This window comes from Megascapheus bottae, chromosome 10 (genome assembly GCF_031878675.1).
Source record: "Megascapheus bottae isolate mThoBot1 chromosome 10, mThoBot2.hap1, whole genome shotgun sequence".
In the NCBI taxonomy this organism is placed as follows: Eukaryota; Metazoa; Chordata; class Mammalia; order Rodentia; family Geomyidae; genus Megascapheus; species Megascapheus bottae.
Genome location: NC_143518.1, coordinates 37253605 through 37273385, shown reverse-complemented (window position 1 = coordinate 37273385; position 19781 = coordinate 37253605). Strand labels below are relative to the sequence as shown.

Below are 19781 nucleotides of genomic sequence, written 5' to 3'. Positions count from 1 at the left end.
GGTGGGGAAAGGTGGACAAGGATGGGGCAAGAAGTTCCCCATGAGTCCTGTCTCCTTGTGCACACACTGAGTCCCAGGCCACAGAGAGAGCTCTGGGGCTAGGTGGGGCTGAAGGCTTCAAGACCTTCCTGCCAGGGGTCAGGTACAGTCTGATCTGGCTCTGCATTCAGGCCTGACCCTGAAAGCCTCTTTCTTTGCCAGTCCCCCTGTCACTGCCTTAAACACTCAAGGGACAGAAACAAAAAAGGTCAAGTTATTTACAATAGCAAAGATGCACATACAATACATACATATTTATAGGAAACCAAAGTGTCAAAGAGAGGGGTGGCACCCAGCACTGCCTGGGGCCTGTGGAGCAGGAGGAAGAAAGTGCACACACACCAAAGCCTCCTCCCATCAGCTGCACACCTGAGGGTACTGCACACAGCACCTGCGCCTGCTGTGTGGGGCAAGGGGAGCACTGTCAGTGTGAGCAGGACCTTTCAGATGTGGTCAGCATGCTTAGGGCGCCAAGGCCTTGGAAGGTTGGGTTAAAGGGAGGGGAAGAGACTGGAATTTGACTCCAATCTGAGACCAAATAACATGCAGGTCTGCCCCCAAACCTCGGCTCCCTGTTTCCCCAAATTGCCTCTTCCACAGGGAGGAGATCTGGGGTCTTCCTCTGCTGTGCCCTGCTTCAAGCCAGCCCCTGACAGAGAGGAGACACAAGGATGTGGTTTGGATGGCTATGGTCCTGGTGATGCAGCTCTGTCTCTGGTGCAGTCTTCCGGGGGGCTGTCACAGCCTGTGGGAGGATGGTGAGGGTGAGAAGCTGGCCAGTACTGGGTTTTGTCTAGAATGTCCTAAAAAACTTATTAGAGCACTATCTGTGACAAAGCACTTCTTCAGAAACCAACATTTCTCGTGAAGCCTGAGTGTGACTGCTAGTGAACTTCTATTTCATTAGATCCCACAGACTCCCCAGCCCTTGATCTGATGGGTTTGTGCTTTTGTCTTCCTGCGTTAGGATATGGCCATGTCCCTGACCTACCTAATCTGCTTCTGAACTATTTAATAGAAACAGGCCAAAAAAGTAAGACTGGATCTCCCTGGTTTATTACCTCAAGCATAAGGAAAAAAAAAAAAGAGGAGTCAGACTGGTTCTTTCTTTCAGGGGAGGTTCTGCAACGTTTCCCTAAAAAGATTCCCTTCTGAAGCTCAGGAATGAGTGGTTACACCTATGGGGAAATGCCCTCAAACCACCTCCGCTCACTCTGAGTGGTGACATTTCCTCACACATTCCGGACTCTCCTCCATGGAGGCACAAAAGCAGGAATTAGGGTTACTCACCATCCTCAGGATAGGTCCCCAGTTCATGGCTGTTTTGGGAGTCAGGTGCCAGGGTTTCCTTGGCTGGAGGTGAGAGGGAGCTATCTGTCCATCTGGCTGCCTCTGTGTGGAAACTGCCCACAGGTGTGGTAGCACCAGATGACTCTCCCCCAAGGGACTTGAGCAGCTCTCTATGGGCCAGCTCCATGTCCTGAAAGAGTCATACAGGGAAATATTTCTTGAGTTCTCCTATTCCTAAGGTCCCTGGGAATGGGGCGGTGATTTAAAGGCATGGCTGGGTGGGTTGAAGGCAGGCCGTGTCCACGGCTCCCGTAAGGACACATATCTTTAGGAGATGGAGTGGACTATAAGCCTTTCAGGACCCAAGCCCTGTGCCTCTCACCTTGAGCCTGCTGAGTTTGAGGGTGAGCTGCTCGATGGTACGGAAGATCATGCCCATGTCTCTCAAGGCTAGGTGTGGGGGAGAGTGGCTGGGGTGTCTCTGATCTCTGTTGTCATCTTGTAGCTGAGGTGGAGGCTCTGTATGCCAGGTTTGGAGGCTGTTAGGTTGTGGGGGGCTTGTGAGTGCCCCTGTAGGGTCGGTGCTTGAGTCCAGGGGTCCTGCTGGCATGCTGACATAAAAGCAGTTCCCTGTTCCCATGGCAAGAGACAGAGATTAGGAGACAAACCCAGAAACACCTATGTTACCCTCTCACTCCCTCAATATTCTCCAGATCCATACACTGATGATGAAGCTTCTAGAAACAACTTGGTGCATGTGGGCTGGTTTTTAGATGGCTGCACACCAGGGGAATGTTCAGTGGTGGAAGTAAAGGGAAGACAGGCAGAGTATCTCATTTGGGGAAACAAGGAGTAGCTCCTGTCCCATGAGGGGAAGAAGATGCTTCAGACCCTTTTGGAATGGAGTAGGCAGCACACTGCTTCAGCTCATGCTCTGCTGTCTCATGTTCCCATCTTCTGGCACCCCCAGTCCATCAGAGGGAGGTCACACAGCTGGAGGAAGGGCAGTGGCACTGGCAGCAGTGCAGGTAAACACTAAGGAACCTAGGAGGCATGTAAGCCTGTATCCACGGTGCTATTAGAGTGGTGCCAGGCCTCTTCACCTAATCCTAGAAGTGGGATAGGCTCATGTCTATGTTTTAAAAGGGGCCTATTATACAGCTCCTGACACAAGTTCAGATCCTACAGACTAGGTTGACTCCCTTCCCATTCCAGATGGTTGCTGGAGCATGCAGGGTGCGTGGGCACCAGACTCAGCTCCCTACGGGCCTTCTGCCCAGCCTCAGCCTGGATTTGTTTCCAAGGAGAAGTTGATTACCCGTAGCCTGTGTTCCGCCTTCCACTTCAGGTGGCTCAGACTCTGACTGGCCCCTCTCTGGTAGTCCAGGGACAAGTTTGCTGCCTGCCACCTCAGCTGCACCGACACCACCACCACAGAGGCGACCAGAAGAAAAGGGAAGGAGAGGATAGGGGGAGAGAGAGAGAGCAGAAAGGACAAAGAAAAAGGAGGGTGGCAGAGAACAAGAAAAAGGGAAGAATAAAGTGAACACAAAATTCTATGTGATCACATCCCAGGGAGCTACAGAGAACATTCCACCAAGTCACCGAAAGAGAGGAGGAAGCAGGTCAGTTCCCAGAAAGCCAGCAGAGGCAGCCCCTAGCAGATGGAACGGGGGTGATGCAGGCATGAGGGGAGTATGAGAAGGCCCTCCTAGACTCCGCCTCAGCCTCATGCAACCCAGGCTTCACTTCATCTTTCCCCTCACTCCTCCCTCTTCTACAGTCCATTCTACCCTTGGCCTCACTGCTCTGACCAAAGCTGGACTTAGATTTTCTGCGAACCAGTCTTGTCACAAAGCTGACGACAGTATTTCCTAACCCGAGGTAACTTCTACCTTGTGTAGTCAGTCCTTCCCTGTCCGTGTGCCCCAAGACTTGTCCCAAGCCCTTCCACTCCCATCTGTTGTCTGTTCCCCTTCACTGCAATCTGGAGGGACAGGCTGTGGTCACCTGAGCTTTACAGGCTTGAGGTTTCTAGGGAAGAGCCACATCATTTCCTTAGGACTGTAAAGTTGGTGAAGAACAGAAAATCACTGACAGTTGATTTTTTGTTGGCTGGGCAGCAGGCAGTGCCTTTAAGTGTGTGTGTTTCAGTTGTAGCCTTGAACTCAGGGCCTGGGCACTGTCCCTGGGCTGTTTTGCTCAAGGCTAGTGCTCTGCCACTATGAATCACAGCACCATTTCCATGTTTCATATATTACACACAAAAGTTTAGAGATGATCAGAGTTTCATTTAAGGCCACATACACATTAAGTACTGAAACAGGGCTCTGAGCCTTGCCTGTCTGACTCCAAAGCCACATCATGCATGATATTAATCTGCCTCCTCCCAGGACCCAGGCTCTACTCTGCCCACACAGTGCCTAGGATAGAGAGGCAGAAGGAACGGCCCATCTGGAAGACTTGCCCCCAGCTTAGTAAAAAGGGTGGGTTTTTTTTTTTTTTTAAATCACCTGTAGATAGTTGAATGCATGTTACCTTTTCTTACAACTTTGTAACTTCCTGTTGCTTCTGCATTTGCAATCTGTTCAGCTGAACTCCTATCCAGCTCTGGAGACTCCCAGATACCAGAATTCCTAGTCCTTGGGGGGAGATGAGCTAGAGAACAGAAAGTCTCGTCCTCCTGTCCTGGATGACTTCTCTCTGGCTCTGGAACTTGGACACTGTGCCTCTCACCCCCAGTGGGAGCTTGCCCTGGGGAGCCCGGGTCCCAGGGGTGCGAGGTGATGCTGATGACAGAAGGAGTAGGTGTCAGGTCATCCTCTGGATCCCCAGCTGCCTGAGTCCCTGTGGTATGACCTGGAAGCAGGCTCCAGAAGATCAGGTGTCGCAGGTTCTCCACTGGAGGAGGAAAAACACTGATGGCTTTCCTAGAACAGGACTGAACTCTTCCCTTATGCCATAATCTGGTGAAGTCAATTTACTACAGCCAGAGCTGGTCTGGAAAACTCTAGCTAACCAGCTAAGGTACCATCTAGCAAAAACCAGGAAATCCAGGAGCAGATGGCTCATACCTGTAATCTTAGGTACTCAGGAGGCTAAGATCAGGGAATTGCAGTTTGAAGCCAGCCTAGGCAAGAAAGCCTGTGAGACCCTTGTCTCCAATGAACTATCAAAGCCAGAAGTAGAGCTGTACCAAGTGGTAGAGTGCTATCACAAAGCTTAAAAAGCTCAGGGACAGAGTCTAGGCCTTGAGTTCAAGTATCAGGACTAACACAAAACAAAACAACTCAGGGAGAACAAATTTTGAGTAGGTTAAATCCACACTGATCATATTCCTACGGGACCAGAGGTTCATGAAAGGGGCATCGAAGCACTTACCATCTTCCAAGGCTGAATCAGCGAGTCCTTCCATGAACAAAGGGCCTGGGAGGGCCAGGTGGATGGGATCCCTTGTCCTGATGATCCTGTTCTCCCCATCCCGGCAAGGGGAAGGATGAGACAGGGTTCTCAGCTCCTCTTTCTCTATACTATCCTCCAGCTCAGGCTTCTCTGGCTTCCCTTGGATTCCCTGCTGGGGCCCAGTGCCTATTTTGGGTGAGAGGGGAATGTCAGGCAGGGTAACAATGAGGGTAAAGTATAGGGTGAGTCCATGTCTAGCTGGGAATTCGAGAGGCTGGGACACCACGGGAAGCTCTACAGAGTTCACCAAGCACTTGCTGTGGTCAGTTACTGTCTCAGGTTCTTGGCATACATACATCAGTAGACAAAACAAAGAGCTCTGAGTTGTTTAGTTAGGGACCTTAACTTCTAATGAAGGGCCATAGAAAAATAATAATTAATTAATGCCATTTGTTAGAAAGTAGTAAGTTCTACAGGTGTTATTGCAAAGAGGACACTATAACAAAAGACAGGAAGGAGTGTGGAAGTTAGAAGAAAAAGCATTATAAGCAGAAGGAAATGGTGCAGTAACCTAGCCAAGAAGTCTAAGATTTTTCCCTCACCCAATTCTGTTTGAGTACTGTTCCCCTCTATCCCACCCCAACATGAACATCTTAGACCCACTGTGTCCTGCACACATCTTCCTTCCCTCCCACCCCCCAGTCCTGGGGCTTGAACTCAGGGCCTGGGCACTATCCTTGAGCTTTCTCATGGCTAGTGTTCTACAACTTGAGCCACAGCACCCCTTCAAGCTTTTTCTGTGTATGTAGTACTGAAGAATCAATCCCAGGGCTTTGTGCATGCTAGTCAGCTCTACTGCTAGGCCACACTCCCTGCCCCTCTGCACACATCTTGATGAAGCACTGAAAGGCCCTTGGAGTCAACTAGACCGCTTCTGTCTTCCTCCCCCACTAACCCTGCCACTCAGGAAGGCAGAGTTTGGTGAAGTCAGCTGTGTCAGTTTGTTCTTCCTTCACGAGACTCCTCCTTCCCTGTTTCTTCTCTACTGATTTTTATCAAAACTCCACACCTTTGGATCACCCCACACCCTCACCTGACCTGTGCCTGCCACAGACTAGGCTGGACTCTCACAAGACAGGACCCTTACCTCCTGGTGGCTCCTCGGGTTCTTGCTCACTCTGGTACACTTCCGAGTCATCTAGTCCTACCCTGAGGGGAGAAACCAACCACGGGTGAGAACGGCTCATCTGGTAGCACAGCTGACGTTGCCAGCCAAGAGGTCATGAAATCCCAGGACTCAGAGAAAGAAGGATGTGTTTCTCTATCTGCTGGAGCTTGGGGCAGTTTCCTACTGAGGCTCTCCATTCTAGGAGTGAAGGACTAAGGAAGCAGCAGGAAAGATGCAGTGTGGCATGGGAATGGCTTGGGAATGGCAGGACTAAGCACACACCTGCTGGGAGAGATATTTTGTTGGACTGGTTCCTGGGGGCCTGGAGGTGAGGGGTGAATGGGTGTTGGGGTTGTCCCAGGGTGCCTGGTAGCGTTCCGCACTGCTTCTTCTAAGAGTTCCATCCATCTGTTGCTCAGCAGGAAAAGAGAAGACTGGTGGTAAAAACAAGGCTAGGCAAACAAGGCTAACAACAAGGCTGCAGATCCCTCTGCTCAAAGGCATCAAAGTCCCTAGAGACCCTTTGCCTGGCAGACAGCCACTTCCCTTAGAAGCCTTGTTGTTGCTCCCTTGGGCTTATATGACTTACAGCTGCCAATTGCTGGACACCAACCCTCCTATTAAGTCCTATGCTAAAGCACTCTATGTTTTCTCTCTCAAACTAACTAAGAGGTAGCAGTAGCCACATTTTGGAGATGGAAAAATCTTCTATCAGTGAGAAAACATCTAACTCAACCTGTCTTCTCCTATTGCGCTATGCCATCTTCAGCAGTTGCTGTTGGGGAACAGGAGTTGAGTAGGTGGCCTAGTAAGAGACACAGACTTAATATACTTGTTCAAGGTCTGGATACAGGGCTGCAGTGGCTGCAGGAGCCCTTATGGCTCCTTTGGGTCTATTCTCCCTTCCACTTTCCTTCCCAGCTGTCTGTATAGTGACTACTCTGGGGCCCAGCCCTAACCTCACTGCCCACAGTCCTCATACACACCGCCCTGGACCCCTCCATCAATTCTCACGTGTTCTTGTCTGATGATGTCAATGCGACCAGTTCATAAATTTGGGGAGGGCCCAGTTCAGAGGTGCAGATGATGAAGAATGCCCGTTTATCTGGGTGAGAAAAGAAAGGCTGAGGGCTTGCACTGAGGTAGCAGTTGTGACTACAGTCTAAGCCAGGACAAGCTCAAAGCATGAGATACATGAGTTATCAGAATCACTTGAGAGGCAATTCGATGGCTAACCTCACTGCCCTGCTAGTCTAATAACTGAGAGCTGACCTGTGTATGGTATATAGGATTTATACCTTTCATACCATCATTTCTTCAGACTCTTTTAAGAGTGGGGCAGATATCATCCACACATTATAGACTGAGATGAAGCTGCCGAATGCGGTTACTAAGTTCTGCCCTGAGCTCTTTCTCATGAAAGTACACTTCTCCTTGTCTTCCTCTGACCTCTGTGTTGCAGGTACTGCATTATCTGAAACCATGTTGCAGCAAGAAGGCCTGTGTTGTCTTTCTGCCCAGTTTTCCCAATCCTGTTCCAACTGTTCTCAGCCCAAACCAGGTGTCTAATCACACCCCTTGGTGCCTCAGAGAGCTGACTACTCCTGCTCCAAGGTGGCCCATCTGCATCTTAATCCCTATCATATTCTTCACCTTGCCCAATCTTCTGCTAAGCCTGCATCAGGATAGGAGGAAAGGAACCTAGGTGAACAAATCCTCCAAGGCCCCAGAATGACCCCACATGAGATGGCTGCATGAAAGTTAAGAGTGATCCTGGCCCTAGAGCCCCAGGCCTGTCAGAATGTCTCCTTGTAAGCACCTGTGGCCACAGAGCGGATGAGCACAGCATTCAGCTTCAGAACAGGGCTGAAGGTTTGCTTGCTGTCTGAGGAGCCCACAGCTGTCTTACTGTGGCACTTAAGCAGCAGCCGCTCGTCCTGTCTCTGCAGTAGCACTAGCAGGTCCTCCAGTAACAGCACATGGAGATCTGTGGGGAGAAGAGTTACAGGCATGCTCTGCTGCTTATTCGTTCCTCAGTACAAGGAGAACAGAAGTTCTTGAATATCTGTGTCCAGGGACTAGGAGGCCTTGGGAGTCTAATGATCCCAATTTCTCTTTTCTCTGGTTCCTTCCTTCCCATGCTGTGCCCAAGGAGCCCCGTGTTACCATCCTATTTGTATTGTAAGTGATCCCCTACTAGATATTCCACCACCCCTTTAGAGCAACAGCTTCTACACTTACGTGACAAAGAGGGAAGGGCTCTGGAGAAGTCCACTCACCACAGATTCTCTCTTGTTCCCAGGCCCCTGGTACATACCCAAGGACTTATCCTTGCTGATCCTCCAAGTCAGAGGTCCTTCATGGATCATCTTCCTGGTTGTAAGGTCCAGGCTCTGTTAAGGAGACACCATCATTCATTTGTAAGTATGCAAGGACATACTATATATAGACTATCCTATGGTGCCAGGAATCAGTGGGGAGCAGTAAATACTTATTGCCCTTATGTTCTTGTGGGTGGATAAAGAGAAATAAAAGAATGACCATGAAACCACATGCCTTTTGCTACTTTGGGGAAAATACTAAGGCCTCTGGCTTGAGTCCATCAAGCCTCTACAGCACACTGTCTACTTTTCTAGGAGGTCGTGCTGCTTTCAGCTTTATTTCCTCGAAATGATCTCCACCCCACCTCAAGACCTCTCATCCCATTCTGTAGAGGCGAATTCCAATCTCTAGTACTTAGTGGGAATGTATACTCTGTCTATCAAGGATAGTGACAAGAACAGGGGGTTTCTCCGGCAGATCACCATGTCACCCTGTCACAGGTGTTCCATATCCCTTGATTCTAAGACTCTTCAGGTCCTGATTAAAGTTCTGCTCCTAAGGGTGCCCTAAAAGTATGCATGAAAGGATGCACATGCTATTGTCTTCTACCTTGAATTCTGCTGCCAAGGGATTGCTGGCCCTTTCCAGAGCAGTGGCATCCAGACGTTTCTGGTAGGTCTCTAATCGGTGTCGGTTTTCTGTCTGCTTTACTGCTTCATTCACAAATTTGAGAATCTCCCGGCACTGGTCCCGGGCCCGGCACAGCTTCTCATGCTCAGATGTACCACCTACCAAAAAGGTCAGAGGGAGTGGCTAGGGGCTCTACTTGAGAAGTGCATCACAGAGTCACATCTTATCTGTCTATGCACTGTGACTAGCTTGCCTCAAAACAGCAAGCAGGGGTGTAGATAAGATCTCACACGGCAGGGTTAACTTCTGCTAAGCATTCTATACAGACATTATTGTACAGACACAGCTTTGAGAATGCCTGCCTAGTTCATAGTCAGTTCTGCTGTGGGTAATTGCAAGAATTATGTCTGTTTGAAACAGGCTGAAGTTTTCAAATCCAAGGGAGTAAAAGATACTCATGACCTCAGGATAGTGACAGCCTACAGCTAGATCTGCTTAGTTAGCCAGTCTTCTTTTCCACTAGTGTTACTATATATGGTGTAGCATAGAGAGGTGTCCAATGGGTATGAATCGAGGCTAAAATCTAGCACTCCCCCTGGTATGAAGCCACTATCAACCAGAGAAATCAAGGTACTTTTGAGTACCAGCCTATGGGTTCACCTGGATGTTCTCTAGATTTGCACAAAGGCCCTGATGTAAAGCAGTGGTAGCCCACTTTTCCTGCTTGTATTTTCCTTGGACATAGGGTCTAGTAATTTGTTCTGATCATAGAGCAAGAATGCCAGAGTGAGAATCTGAAAGGAGGTTGGGTACCCCTGGAACGGGCCTTCCCTTCTCCATGTCCTACCCTCGGTGTGCTTGATGATGTTCTCCAGCAGCAGGGGATACTTGGTGAGTCGCTGCATCTCAGAGATGATGAGGTCTCTAAGCTGCAGTCGCCGGCACTGAGGGTGGCTCTCGGCTTCCTATATACCAGAAAGCATAGATAAAGGAAGAGTCCAACTGTTGATTGGGAGCTGACAAGAGAGCTATAAAAATGCCAAGGAGGTCCTAATCCCAGATGAATAACTCAGAAATGGTGACAGCTTTTCCTTCGGTGTTTAGGAAGGTTTAGGGAAGAAGATAATCAAGCAAGTCAGGGATGGTCAAAACAGAAGGGCAGGTATTCCTATTTTACAGACAAGGAAACTGAGATTAGTCTAATGCACACTGGTACTGGTACACAAGTTAGGCCTTCTAGCGACTGCCCCTAGGTTCCAGGACACCACTGGGTATCCTCTTCAGCAACAGAGGAAGCTGGGGATCAAAAAAGAAAGAGAGATCAGAAGATCCTTGGTGAAGTTGGTGAGATAAGAGAAGATTGAGGTACAGCACAAAATACCTGCATGAAGAGCTGGAACCGGCTCTCCTTGCGCTGCTTGGTCTTGATCAGCTCTAGGGCTATTGACTGGTAGGAACAGAACTGTGCAGCCACTTGCTGGAGTTCTTCTCGAGCAGGACCATCAAACTGAAGAGGCAGAATAACACCAGTCCAGGTATCACAATCCCTGCCAGGAACTGGATCCCGGAGTACCCTTGACTCTGCCAAATTCCCTAGCCTTGAGTAATGGAACCCAGCCTTGTCCAATCTCCTCCTTGCCACTGGTAAAAGTTTGGAACCATACTCGAGCCAGCATGAGGTCACTGATGTCTTTGATGATGGGACCCTCCTCCCGGAGCTTCTTCATGGCTTCACACCAGGAATCTGGGGTGAGGAGAAATGAAATAGAGATGCCTGGGTTGAGCTGTATTGCCAGACACTTTGTGACTGGGAGAAAAGAGATCTTTGACACAAATGCCAGAGAGGAAGCCTGGAAATCATTTTATGTTTGGGAGTGGGAGCTGGAGGGTTTTTCTTAACAGAGGACTGGTGGGAAATATTGACACAGTGGGATCCAGCTGGGGTAGGGGGGGAAGTGGCAAACTGGGACATGAGCTAGAGCTATCAGAGTGAGTTTAAAGGGCACAAGCTTCTTACTGTGAATCTCTATGAGTTCAGGCAGGTTAGGGAAGAGCCGGGCCAGTTCCTCTCGTGGCATTAGGTTCTCTTTCTTCATTCGCTGGTAGAAGATGAGGTCCAAAACCCGGAGTGTGCGCAGGTGGGAAGCTTCGGTCACAAACAGCTCTGTGCAGTGGATGGATTAAGACAGGGAGAAAACAGATCAGGACGTATCTAGAATCACTACTTGGTCCCCATACCATTCTATTTTCGGGGAGAATGTGAGGTTGGTTTCTCTTACTCCAAGGCTGAAACTGAGATGGATCAGGGCCCACCTCTATTTACCTCTTCTCATGCCATAGGGGTTCTGGACCTGTTCTCACAAAGTGGAAATGGAGATGGGGGAAGCAGGCACATGCTCACCATTGATGACCTCCTGCCGATCAATCTCCCTCTGGGTCAACCCTGCCATCACGTCCTTGCCCACTGTGTGCTGCCAATTTTGGGCATCAGGCTCTGGTTCCAGGTCAGACAGCTGGCCCAGATCATCTTCCAGGAGGTGGGGAAGGAGGACATCTGTACAGAACCCCAGGCTGGGGGACTCAATGCTCCTGGGAAAAACAGGCAGCTTAGCTTGACTGCAGAGGAGGAAGTACTCTGCTTTGGTCTTTCCCACTCCTACCCAATGTACTTGTCCTGGACTTATAATGAGATTTACACTCAGCCAGCCACTTGGAGCAGGACAGTGTCTGAGCACACATGGGCTACAGAAACAACAAACACTAGTATTACTATGTCTACCACTTACCTGCGGCCCATTTTGGGGGTGAAGGGAGGGGTTGGGTTCTCAAGAGACCTGTGGAGGGAATGTTAACTCTCAGCAATTCTGCATCCCACCCCTGGCCCAACAGCAATGGGTGGAGCTACTGGAGGTTGCTCACCTAGTAGAGAGGCTGGAGGCAGACGATGAGGCTGACTGGTGGAGGCGAGTAGCTTCAGCAGCAGCATCCATATCAACATCACTTCGAGAGCGAGGCACATTCTCTGCCTTCCGGGACCGTTTCATCTCTTCTCGGCCCTTGAGGCTCTCAGAGCGGCCCAGGCGAATCTCTGAGCGTGAACTGGCAGGGAGTGACAGGAGACTTTGGGATCTTATGTGCTTGTCAGCTTTTACTTGTTACCCCAGCTAACAGTCCACCTAGAAGACCTGAGCATAGAAACTTTTTTTTTGTCGGTGGTGGGGCTTGAACTCTGGGCCTGGATGTTGTCACTGAGCTCTTCAGCTCAAGGCTACCAGTCTACCACTTGAGCCATAGCACCATTTCCAGTTTCCTGGTGGTTAGAGATAAGAGTCTCACAGACCTTTGTGCCTGGGCTGGCTCTGAACCAAGAGCCTCAGATCTCAGCCTCTTGAACGGCTAGGATTACAGGTGTGAGCCACCAATGCCTGGTTAGAAGCTTCTTAATGACAAGTCACATTGCTTGGGGGAGTACTTCAAGGGCCTTGGTTACAAGTAGGTTGGAGTCTGACTCTGTGCACTGCATCTCCAGGGCTTAAAGAAGTGAGGACAACTGATTGCTGCTCTCTGTGGAGTCCTACAGCCCATCAGCAATGAGACAGTTGGTATCTCTGACCCTTAGATGACCCTGGATGCTGCCCTCGACTGCTCTGGCCCTGCTGGACTGGCCTTTTGCTGATATTATTATTAATCTACATCCTGTTCTGCTGCTGGAACTAAAGAAGGCCTGGAAATATCTGGAGAGCTCTTAATAGCACAGCAGGTTGCTACAGCAAGGGAGCCAAAGGCCTTGTCTTCATTTCCATTCACCAGAGGATTCAACATGGAGCTCACCTCCTGGGGCCTGACAGTTTGTCTGCAGGGTTAAAAACATACTACCGACTGATCCCTTACTGAAATTTGTTAGAACAATTCTAGCTCAGACTAACTCAAAAAACATTTTTACCAGTGCCATCAATATGTCACATTAGCACCACAAACCTCATTTGATATGAGGCTGCAAAGCAACATTTTCTACAAGTGCCCAGAAATGAGTAATGCTTTCACCAACAAGTGAGGCATAAAGTCTAGCTGGCCAAAAATTCTTAAGAGACTGACTTCAAGAATGGGAACATTTTTATATCTGCTAAGCATCTATAACAATATCAGAACTGTCTTGCTAACACTGTTCTTCCAAGATTTAAAATGAATTCACAATAATGAAATCATAAGGCTTCTGCTTAAAATATCTTCAACAGATTCACTTAGCATGGCCAAGAATGCAAATTTGTAAATAGTCTTCAAATTGCAATGTTTCTGCTCCCAAATTTATGCCAAAATCTTTTAACATGCACTGAGTTTCTAAAGGCTTAATATGAACAGAAAGGAATAACATTTCATTTAAACATAACTGGATTTAGTTGATAGTTATTTCAAATGCAAAATGGCACAAATATCCACATTGCTACCCACTGACTTAGCCTGTGCCTGCCTACACTCCATCTTAGAAGCTCTCAGACTTGACTGTACAGTTATTTCCCTATACATAAGACTGTAGAACTATACCTCGAGGCTGACTAGGTAGGATCTAAATGCATATTTCTGACTATAGGCAATTTTCATTGTGAAGTATGAGCTGTAGAAGTTTAGACATGATTTGATTGCTGTTATGCCACAGTCAAAAGCAAATAATTCCTAGAACAGTATAAATATCAGTCAAGGATTCTAGTTAGAACCTGACAGAGATGCAGAATACGAGATGCTAAGTCTCAGTTCTCTTTTTCTTCTCTTTCTTCTTTGAGGTGCTATGTAGTTTTAGTTGGTTGCACTTAACTTACCAATCCTCTGGCCTTAGCTTCTGAAGTATAGGATTATAGGCATGAACCATCAAGCCTAGACACTTTTTCTTTTTGAAATGGAACAGTCCATTTTAAATCATTCAATTTTACATCTCCTTGCTAAAGACAACAATTCATGTTCACAATTGAATTGCTCATCTCTAAAGTACTAGCAGCAGAATCTCTTTTGTTCTCTTCATTGTAAGTAGCAAAGCCTTACTTTTGCCTGTCTGGGTCTTTTATTTTCCAGGAATTCCCTTTACCTCCATTCTACAGCACTCTATCTTGTTTACTGTTTTCTGATTGTCCTCTGCATAATATAATTTAGCTCCACCCTGGAATGGAAGCTACTTAGTAGTAAGGCAGTGAATTCAAAGTAACTTTTTTTGGTCAGTTGTAAGACTTGAACTCTGCGCCTGGGTGCTGTCCCTGAGCTCTCCAGCTCATAGCTATGGCCCTACTCCTTGAGCCACAGCTCCACTTCCGGTTTTCTGGTGGTTAAATGGAGATGTCTCATGGTCTTTAGTGCCTGGACTGGCTTTGAACCAGGATCCTCAGATCTCAGCCTCTTGAGTAGCTGGGTGTGAGCCACTGTGCCCAGCCAAAGTAACTTTTAGTATTTACTAAATGAAATTTTATGCCCAGTTTCTATAGGGCCTCTGTTTGTTCTTTCACCACATATGGTGGTCTATCCAAGGTGGGAAAGTTGGGAGCAGAGAGAAGAAACCATATAGAAGGACTTTATAGTCTAGTGGAGATGGGTAAAGCCACTGTAATTAAACTTTAGTGCCAAACCCTGCCCATGTCACATTTCTTGGGCAGTTGGCACGCCCCATTCAGCTACTGCTACCTGTCACTCTCCAGCAGATCCTCAGGAAAACTTCCTGTTGAGAGTCGTTGCGTCCCTGGTTCTGGGGCATCATACTGTTGGCTGTTCTCAAAGTGCTGAATGATGTTCCTCACATTGCCTGGCTTGACTGCAGGCAAAAAGAAAATGAAGAATACTATGCTTTCTGTTCTGAGATGACTTCTCAAGGCCCTCACTCCCCTCTAGCCCAGAAGACAGAGCAATGAGCAAGCATGAATGAGGAAAGTATGGGACCAAGAGGCAGGAGACGTGGCTCTAGTCCTGGCTCTTCTATGACTATGCAGCATGGTGGCCTTGGGTGGACACTCAGCTTTTCTGGAGCTACTCTTTCCTTATATACAGAGTAACAGGGTATGAAAGTACATTGTCTATGAAGCTTTCTTTTGGCTCTTACATTCTTCTGGTTGAAAACCCTGACTAGGCTTTTTCTAAGCCATAGGACAAGTCTAAAAAACAAAAACAATAGCCAGGAAGATCTCCAAAATATATAGGAATGGGTCATATTGCCAACTCATATCAGGTATTTTTCAAACATACTACTTTAGAGCTTACTGTTTCTGTTTTTCTTTTTTCTCTATCTTGTTCTTTCTACCTTCACCCATCCCTCCTGTGTGCTCCATCATTAAAAAACCTGACACTAGTCACTTAGGAGGAAATGTTACTCTGGCATTGAAATCCTAGCCCCCTTTCTAAGCTAATAAAGGGAGTCATCCTTGGATCAAGGCCAAGAGGGAGGAAAAATACACAGAACTGTCACTTAGGAGGAGGACTAAGACCCAGAGTATAACAGTTGGCAGCCAGAGAAAAGCTGAGGAGTTTGTCTTCAGGGAAAAGCTCAGCTTTAGACTTGTGAGATTATAGCACGGTTTGAACTACAAATGGAGCTAAGCTTGCTTAAAACCAGTGGGACAGGGAAAGCAGTATAAATATCCTAGGGGTGGAAGCCTGATCATAACCAGACTAACAGACTTTAGAGATTCTCATATCCATATATACATGTTACCAATTTCAAAACTTGACTTTCACAGGGAAATTTCTAAGCCTGAGTGAACAAAGTTGCTCTCTGTCTTCAATCCTACTCCCGAGCCAGGTGGCTACAGTAATATTTTTCTGCAATATTGTAGGGGTTTAAGTTTTAGGCTGTCACCACCAATCCAATTTAGAAGTTAGAATAAAATAATCTCACACTGAATATGCATCTGGGTCATGATGCAGCTACAGCCCTGAACCATTCTGATTGGGTGATGATGTGAGGGCCTGGGAACATCCCATAGGTGAAAGTCACAAGGTGGAAGCCACTGTCTTCTCTCCTACTAGTGACCTGGAAAATGCCCAGGTCTGGCTATGACAAGAAATAGGTGTAACCCCGAGATCTGTTATGTTACTCAGAGTAACAAGGGGAAATATATACAAAGAATATTTCATTATTCATTTATTTCATGGCACTAGAGTTTGAACTCTGGCCTTCTACCACTTGAGCCCAGAAGAAATCTTTGTTTTTTTTTTTTTTTTTTGGTTGGTTGTGGGACTTGAACTCTGGGCCTGGGCGTTGTCCCTGAGTTCTTCAGCTCAAGGCTACTGCCCTACCCTTTGAGCAGCCCCCCAGTTTTCTGGTGATTGATTGAAGATACAAGTCTCACAGACTTTTTAGTACCTGGGCTGGCTTTGTACCATGATCCTCAGATTTCAGCCTCCTGAGTAGCTAGGATAACAGGTGTGAGCCACCGTGCCTGGCTCAGAAGAAATTTTTAAAAAGCCAATTTTTACTAGTAGTCTCTGCTTCCCCTTATCCAGTTTCTGAATGATAGTGGACCTAAATAAAAGTGAATTGTGCTGCTAGCAATCAGAAATATTGTGGTGATAGCTGATAATCCTAAATGTTAAAAAAATTCTCAATGCTGAGGTTGTGTAGCATTGGTGGGTGTGCAGATAGCAATTCACACTTATCTGATGTCCTGGAGGCTTTAGAATCCCAAACAAAATCATGCTAAGGTCAGAATTAAAGAGGAGGTGGACACTTGGCATTCTTATCCTATTCCCTGGGATCAGCAAAAAAGTACTCAGGTACTTTTTAGTAGAGAAAGATTACTGACACAACCATGGAAAGGTGACAGAATTAAAGATAAAAGGCTTCAGATGGTGGGGAAACTGCTAGGAGGCTGGTCTCTGCCAGAACCACCAGGAGCCCCTGCCCGGGCAAGGAGGACCCCTGTCCTTTGGAACCTAGCACAGGCAGTAAGGTCATGAAACTCACACAAGGACAGGGTCCTCTAGGGGTTTGTGTCACAGAGCAGCTTTAACAACAAGGATGAATATATGAGAGGAATGAGGAGAAAAAAAAAAGAGGAACAGGATAGAACAAGATGAGATGGGAAAGGAACAAGATTTGGGAGATGGAAACTTGATGCTAATGCAAAGATAAATCCAAAGAAAATGGTCCTTTTACCTTCCACAGGGGACAAGGGAATATGAAAAGCTAAAAGAAAAACAAACAAAAACAAAAGTAAACCATGAAAAGTCAAATTAATGTCTCAAGAATTAAAATGAAAAACTGTATCAAGCTGGAATGAAAAGGTTGTGGCAAAAATCAAAGCGGGTCTAGAAGAGTCCCTTTCTTCTCCCCTCCCTTCTTCAGAAAGGGACACCAGTGCCCTTCACAGATTACCACTGCGGACTAGCAGAGCCAACCCTGGTTTCCAGATGCATGACACACAGCTAGTTAAGAGATCACTGATAGGGCCAATTGTATTTTAGGTTGCTGATGGCACCAGGGGAACCTCTGGGTCCAAAACTTGCCCCCAATTACCCTTTCTACTTAATAGAACTCAAATCCCTCATTAAGGACTCATCTTTGTTCCCCAAACACAAGACCACAGGGAGCACAGAAAAATCCCATAGATGAGAGTGAAGGGGGCATTATATTTTACATGGATATTTAGTAGTTTTCAGACTTAGACTCTAAAATAGGCTCTAAAATAGTCATCCTTATCTCTAAGAGCTTGCACTAGGTATTCAGTAAGGGGAAAAAGCAGCAATATAGAGAGAAAGCTGCACTCTTATGAGTGCAGGCCTGTGGCTCCCAGAAATATAGGAAGCCCCTCCTCCAGCATAGTGGTATGTGAAAGGCTGAGTTCTCTGCCCAAGGAATAGCCAACACTGTTGCTCCCCAAATACTCACTGCTTTGAGAAGAACTTTTGGGCTTTCCAATGTACTTGAGAATGGGGTTTCTCTTCTTGTCCTCCAAGGCATCCTTTTCTTTCTTGGAATTGCTGCTCTGCTGAGAAAAAAGGTACTAGAATTTGGAGGTCTTAATACTCATCGTATGTGGCTATTAATCACTTTGCTCCTGCTCTCCACACTGGTCCTACAACAACTTGAAAGTTGATTCACATTTGTTCTCTAAAGAGCATGTTCAACTCTGGTCAGGTATGAAGGAAGGCTCTCATCTGGGAATTCTAACTGACTCCATATCCAAAGGTGGAGGAATACAGCTAGACACCTGCAAAATGGCTTAACTGGTCTATCTCAGCACAGAGTATTGCCAAAAAGAAGCTATGATCTATAGGAACACCTTTACCTTCTTAGCTTTAGGGAAGAAAGGCAGCCACTTGTCCTTGTCAGGAGCAGATTGGGCTTTTTCAGCTGTACTGGAGGGTCGTGCCTCACGAAGACGGATCCCAGCATGGTTCATGTAAGTATTTAGGGCGAAGCCCATGGGAGTACTGCAAGAAAGAAAGAGTGCTGTGAACCAGACAGAGGGCCAAAACCTTGCTCCAAACACAGTCCACTCAGCCATTTAGCTGAGTAGGGAAGGGGTAGTTATAGGTTAAGTTTTTAAAAACGAGTCTGGAAAAAGCAAATGGGTAGCAGGCAGAAGCTGTGCACTGGCTGGCATAGCTCCCAAGAGAAATCAAGTAGAATCTTCCCTATGAGAGAATGATGGTCAGATAAATGGGAACACCAATTCCTTAAGATGTGAACAATTCTCTGGCTGGTCAAGCCATGAGTAGACCAGGAAAACTGTATGAAATCTGCAGCTAACATGTATAGGTGTACACGTGGGGTTCAGTTGGGGAAGAGAGAGCGCTAACTAACCTCTACCAAGGCATACTGTCTTTGCTATCCTTCCCTTCCTGATAACAGGAGACAGAAAGGTGCTGTCAAGGAACTTCCAATTGCCACAAATGAAACTGTCCAGAGCTCTGTGCTTAGAAATGTATTTGGCCCACAATTCAGTAGACAGATTACCCACTTTGTGGATTCAATGCAATAAAGCTTTAGCTCTGGCTTTCCTCTCCTCTTAAAACAGACTTTAACCCATCTTTTCTCTCCTGCTGTATGTAGAGTACTCATAATTCAAATTCATTTTAACGTAAGCCGGTAAGAAACAATGTAGGCTAAAGCAAAACAAAAATACCAGTATGTGCTAAGACAGGAGATATGTTACACTCAGCTCCCCGTGAGGATTGCCATCATCATTGCTTCTTCTTTTTTGGGTGCTGGTTCTGGGCCTTGAACTCAGGGCCTGGGTGCTGTCCCTGAGTATTATTGTTCAAGGTTAACACTCGATCCCTTGAACCACAGTGTCACTTCCAGCTTTTTGACAGGTAATTGGAGATTTCTGGTGATTAATTGGACTTACTTGCCCAGTCTGGCTTCAAACCCTGATCCTCCTGCTAGGATTATAGACTCAAGCCTTTGGCACCCAATTTTGTTACTGCTTCTTTTAGAAGTTGTTTCGGGGAGGGGGGGAAAAACAGGGAAGGAAACACAGGACTAATTTGGACAGAAGGGCAGGCCAGTCTGCCTCTGAGGATGCTAGGAGTGAGGGCAGCCTGTCACAAAGACAAAGACTCACACTCCCAGGAAGTGGTTCCTGAGCATGTGTTATTGTTATGGTCATCTGGGAATAAGACTTGCATAAATCATTATCCCGCAAATGCCAGGACTCCCCTGTGGATGGCAGACATGGAAAGCAGAATAGCTTAGTCTTACTCTTTCAAGCTTGAAAATTGCAACTGAGCCACACTGCAGATTCACTAACCTTCTGTCTTCCTCATATTTGGACCTGGAAAAGAAAGAACGAATGACTCAGACTGCAAGAGAGACTGATGGCTGGGAAGGAAGATAGCAAGGAAGTAATCACTTCTTAGAGGGGAAGAGGACTGAGGAACAAAGGGCCAGAAATGTGATAAAAAAAAAAAAAAAAAAAAGTTGGGGCAGGGAGTTTGGCCTAGTGGTAGAGCG

General features: G+C 47.0%; 1 protein-coding gene across 5 annotated transcripts in view; it reads right to left on the bottom strand.

Moving 5' to 3' along the window:
• Arhgef11 (Rho guanine nucleotide exchange factor 11) overlaps nt 1-19781 on the bottom strand; it is a 96537-nt gene continuing 76756 nt past the window's right edge. For 2 of the 5 annotated variants that reach the window (XM_090340698.1, XM_090340697.1), the window contains 24 exons: nt 19579-19602; nt 18112-18256; nt 17712-17811; nt 16980-17009; nt 14516-14642; nt 11771-11950; nt 11638-11685; nt 11253-11440; nt 10869-11015; nt 10516-10595; nt 10233-10358; nt 9699-9816; nt 8831-9009; nt 8217-8292; nt 7719-7886; nt 6914-7004; nt 6182-6307; nt 5879-5940; nt 4711-4917; nt 3868-4230; nt 2648-2743; nt 1712-1959; nt 1330-1519; nt 1-784 (listed from right to left, as the gene is read on the bottom strand). In XM_090340698.1, coding sequence (XP_090196824.1) covers nt 726-784; nt 1330-1519; nt 1712-1959; nt 2648-2743; nt 3868-4230; nt 4711-4917; nt 5879-5940; nt 6182-6307; nt 6914-7004; nt 7719-7886; nt 8217-8292; nt 8831-9009; nt 9699-9816; nt 10233-10358; nt 10516-10595; nt 10869-11015; nt 11253-11440; nt 11638-11685; nt 11771-11950; nt 14516-14642; nt 16980-17009; nt 17712-17811; nt 18112-18256; nt 19579-19602 — 3178 coding nt within the window. In that variant the 3' untranslated portion in view covers nt 1-725. The remainder of the gene's footprint in view (nt 785-1329; nt 1520-1711; nt 1960-2647; nt 2744-3867; nt 4231-4710; nt 4918-5878; nt 5941-6181; nt 6308-6913; nt 7005-7718; nt 7887-8216; nt 8293-8830; nt 9010-9698; nt 9817-10232; nt 10359-10515; nt 10596-10868; nt 11016-11252; nt 11441-11637; nt 11686-11770; nt 11951-14515; nt 14643-16979; nt 17010-17711; nt 17812-18111; nt 18257-19578; nt 19603-19781) is intronic. The other 3 variants (XM_090340694.1, XM_090340696.1, XM_090340695.1) reach the window with 3 other exon arrangements.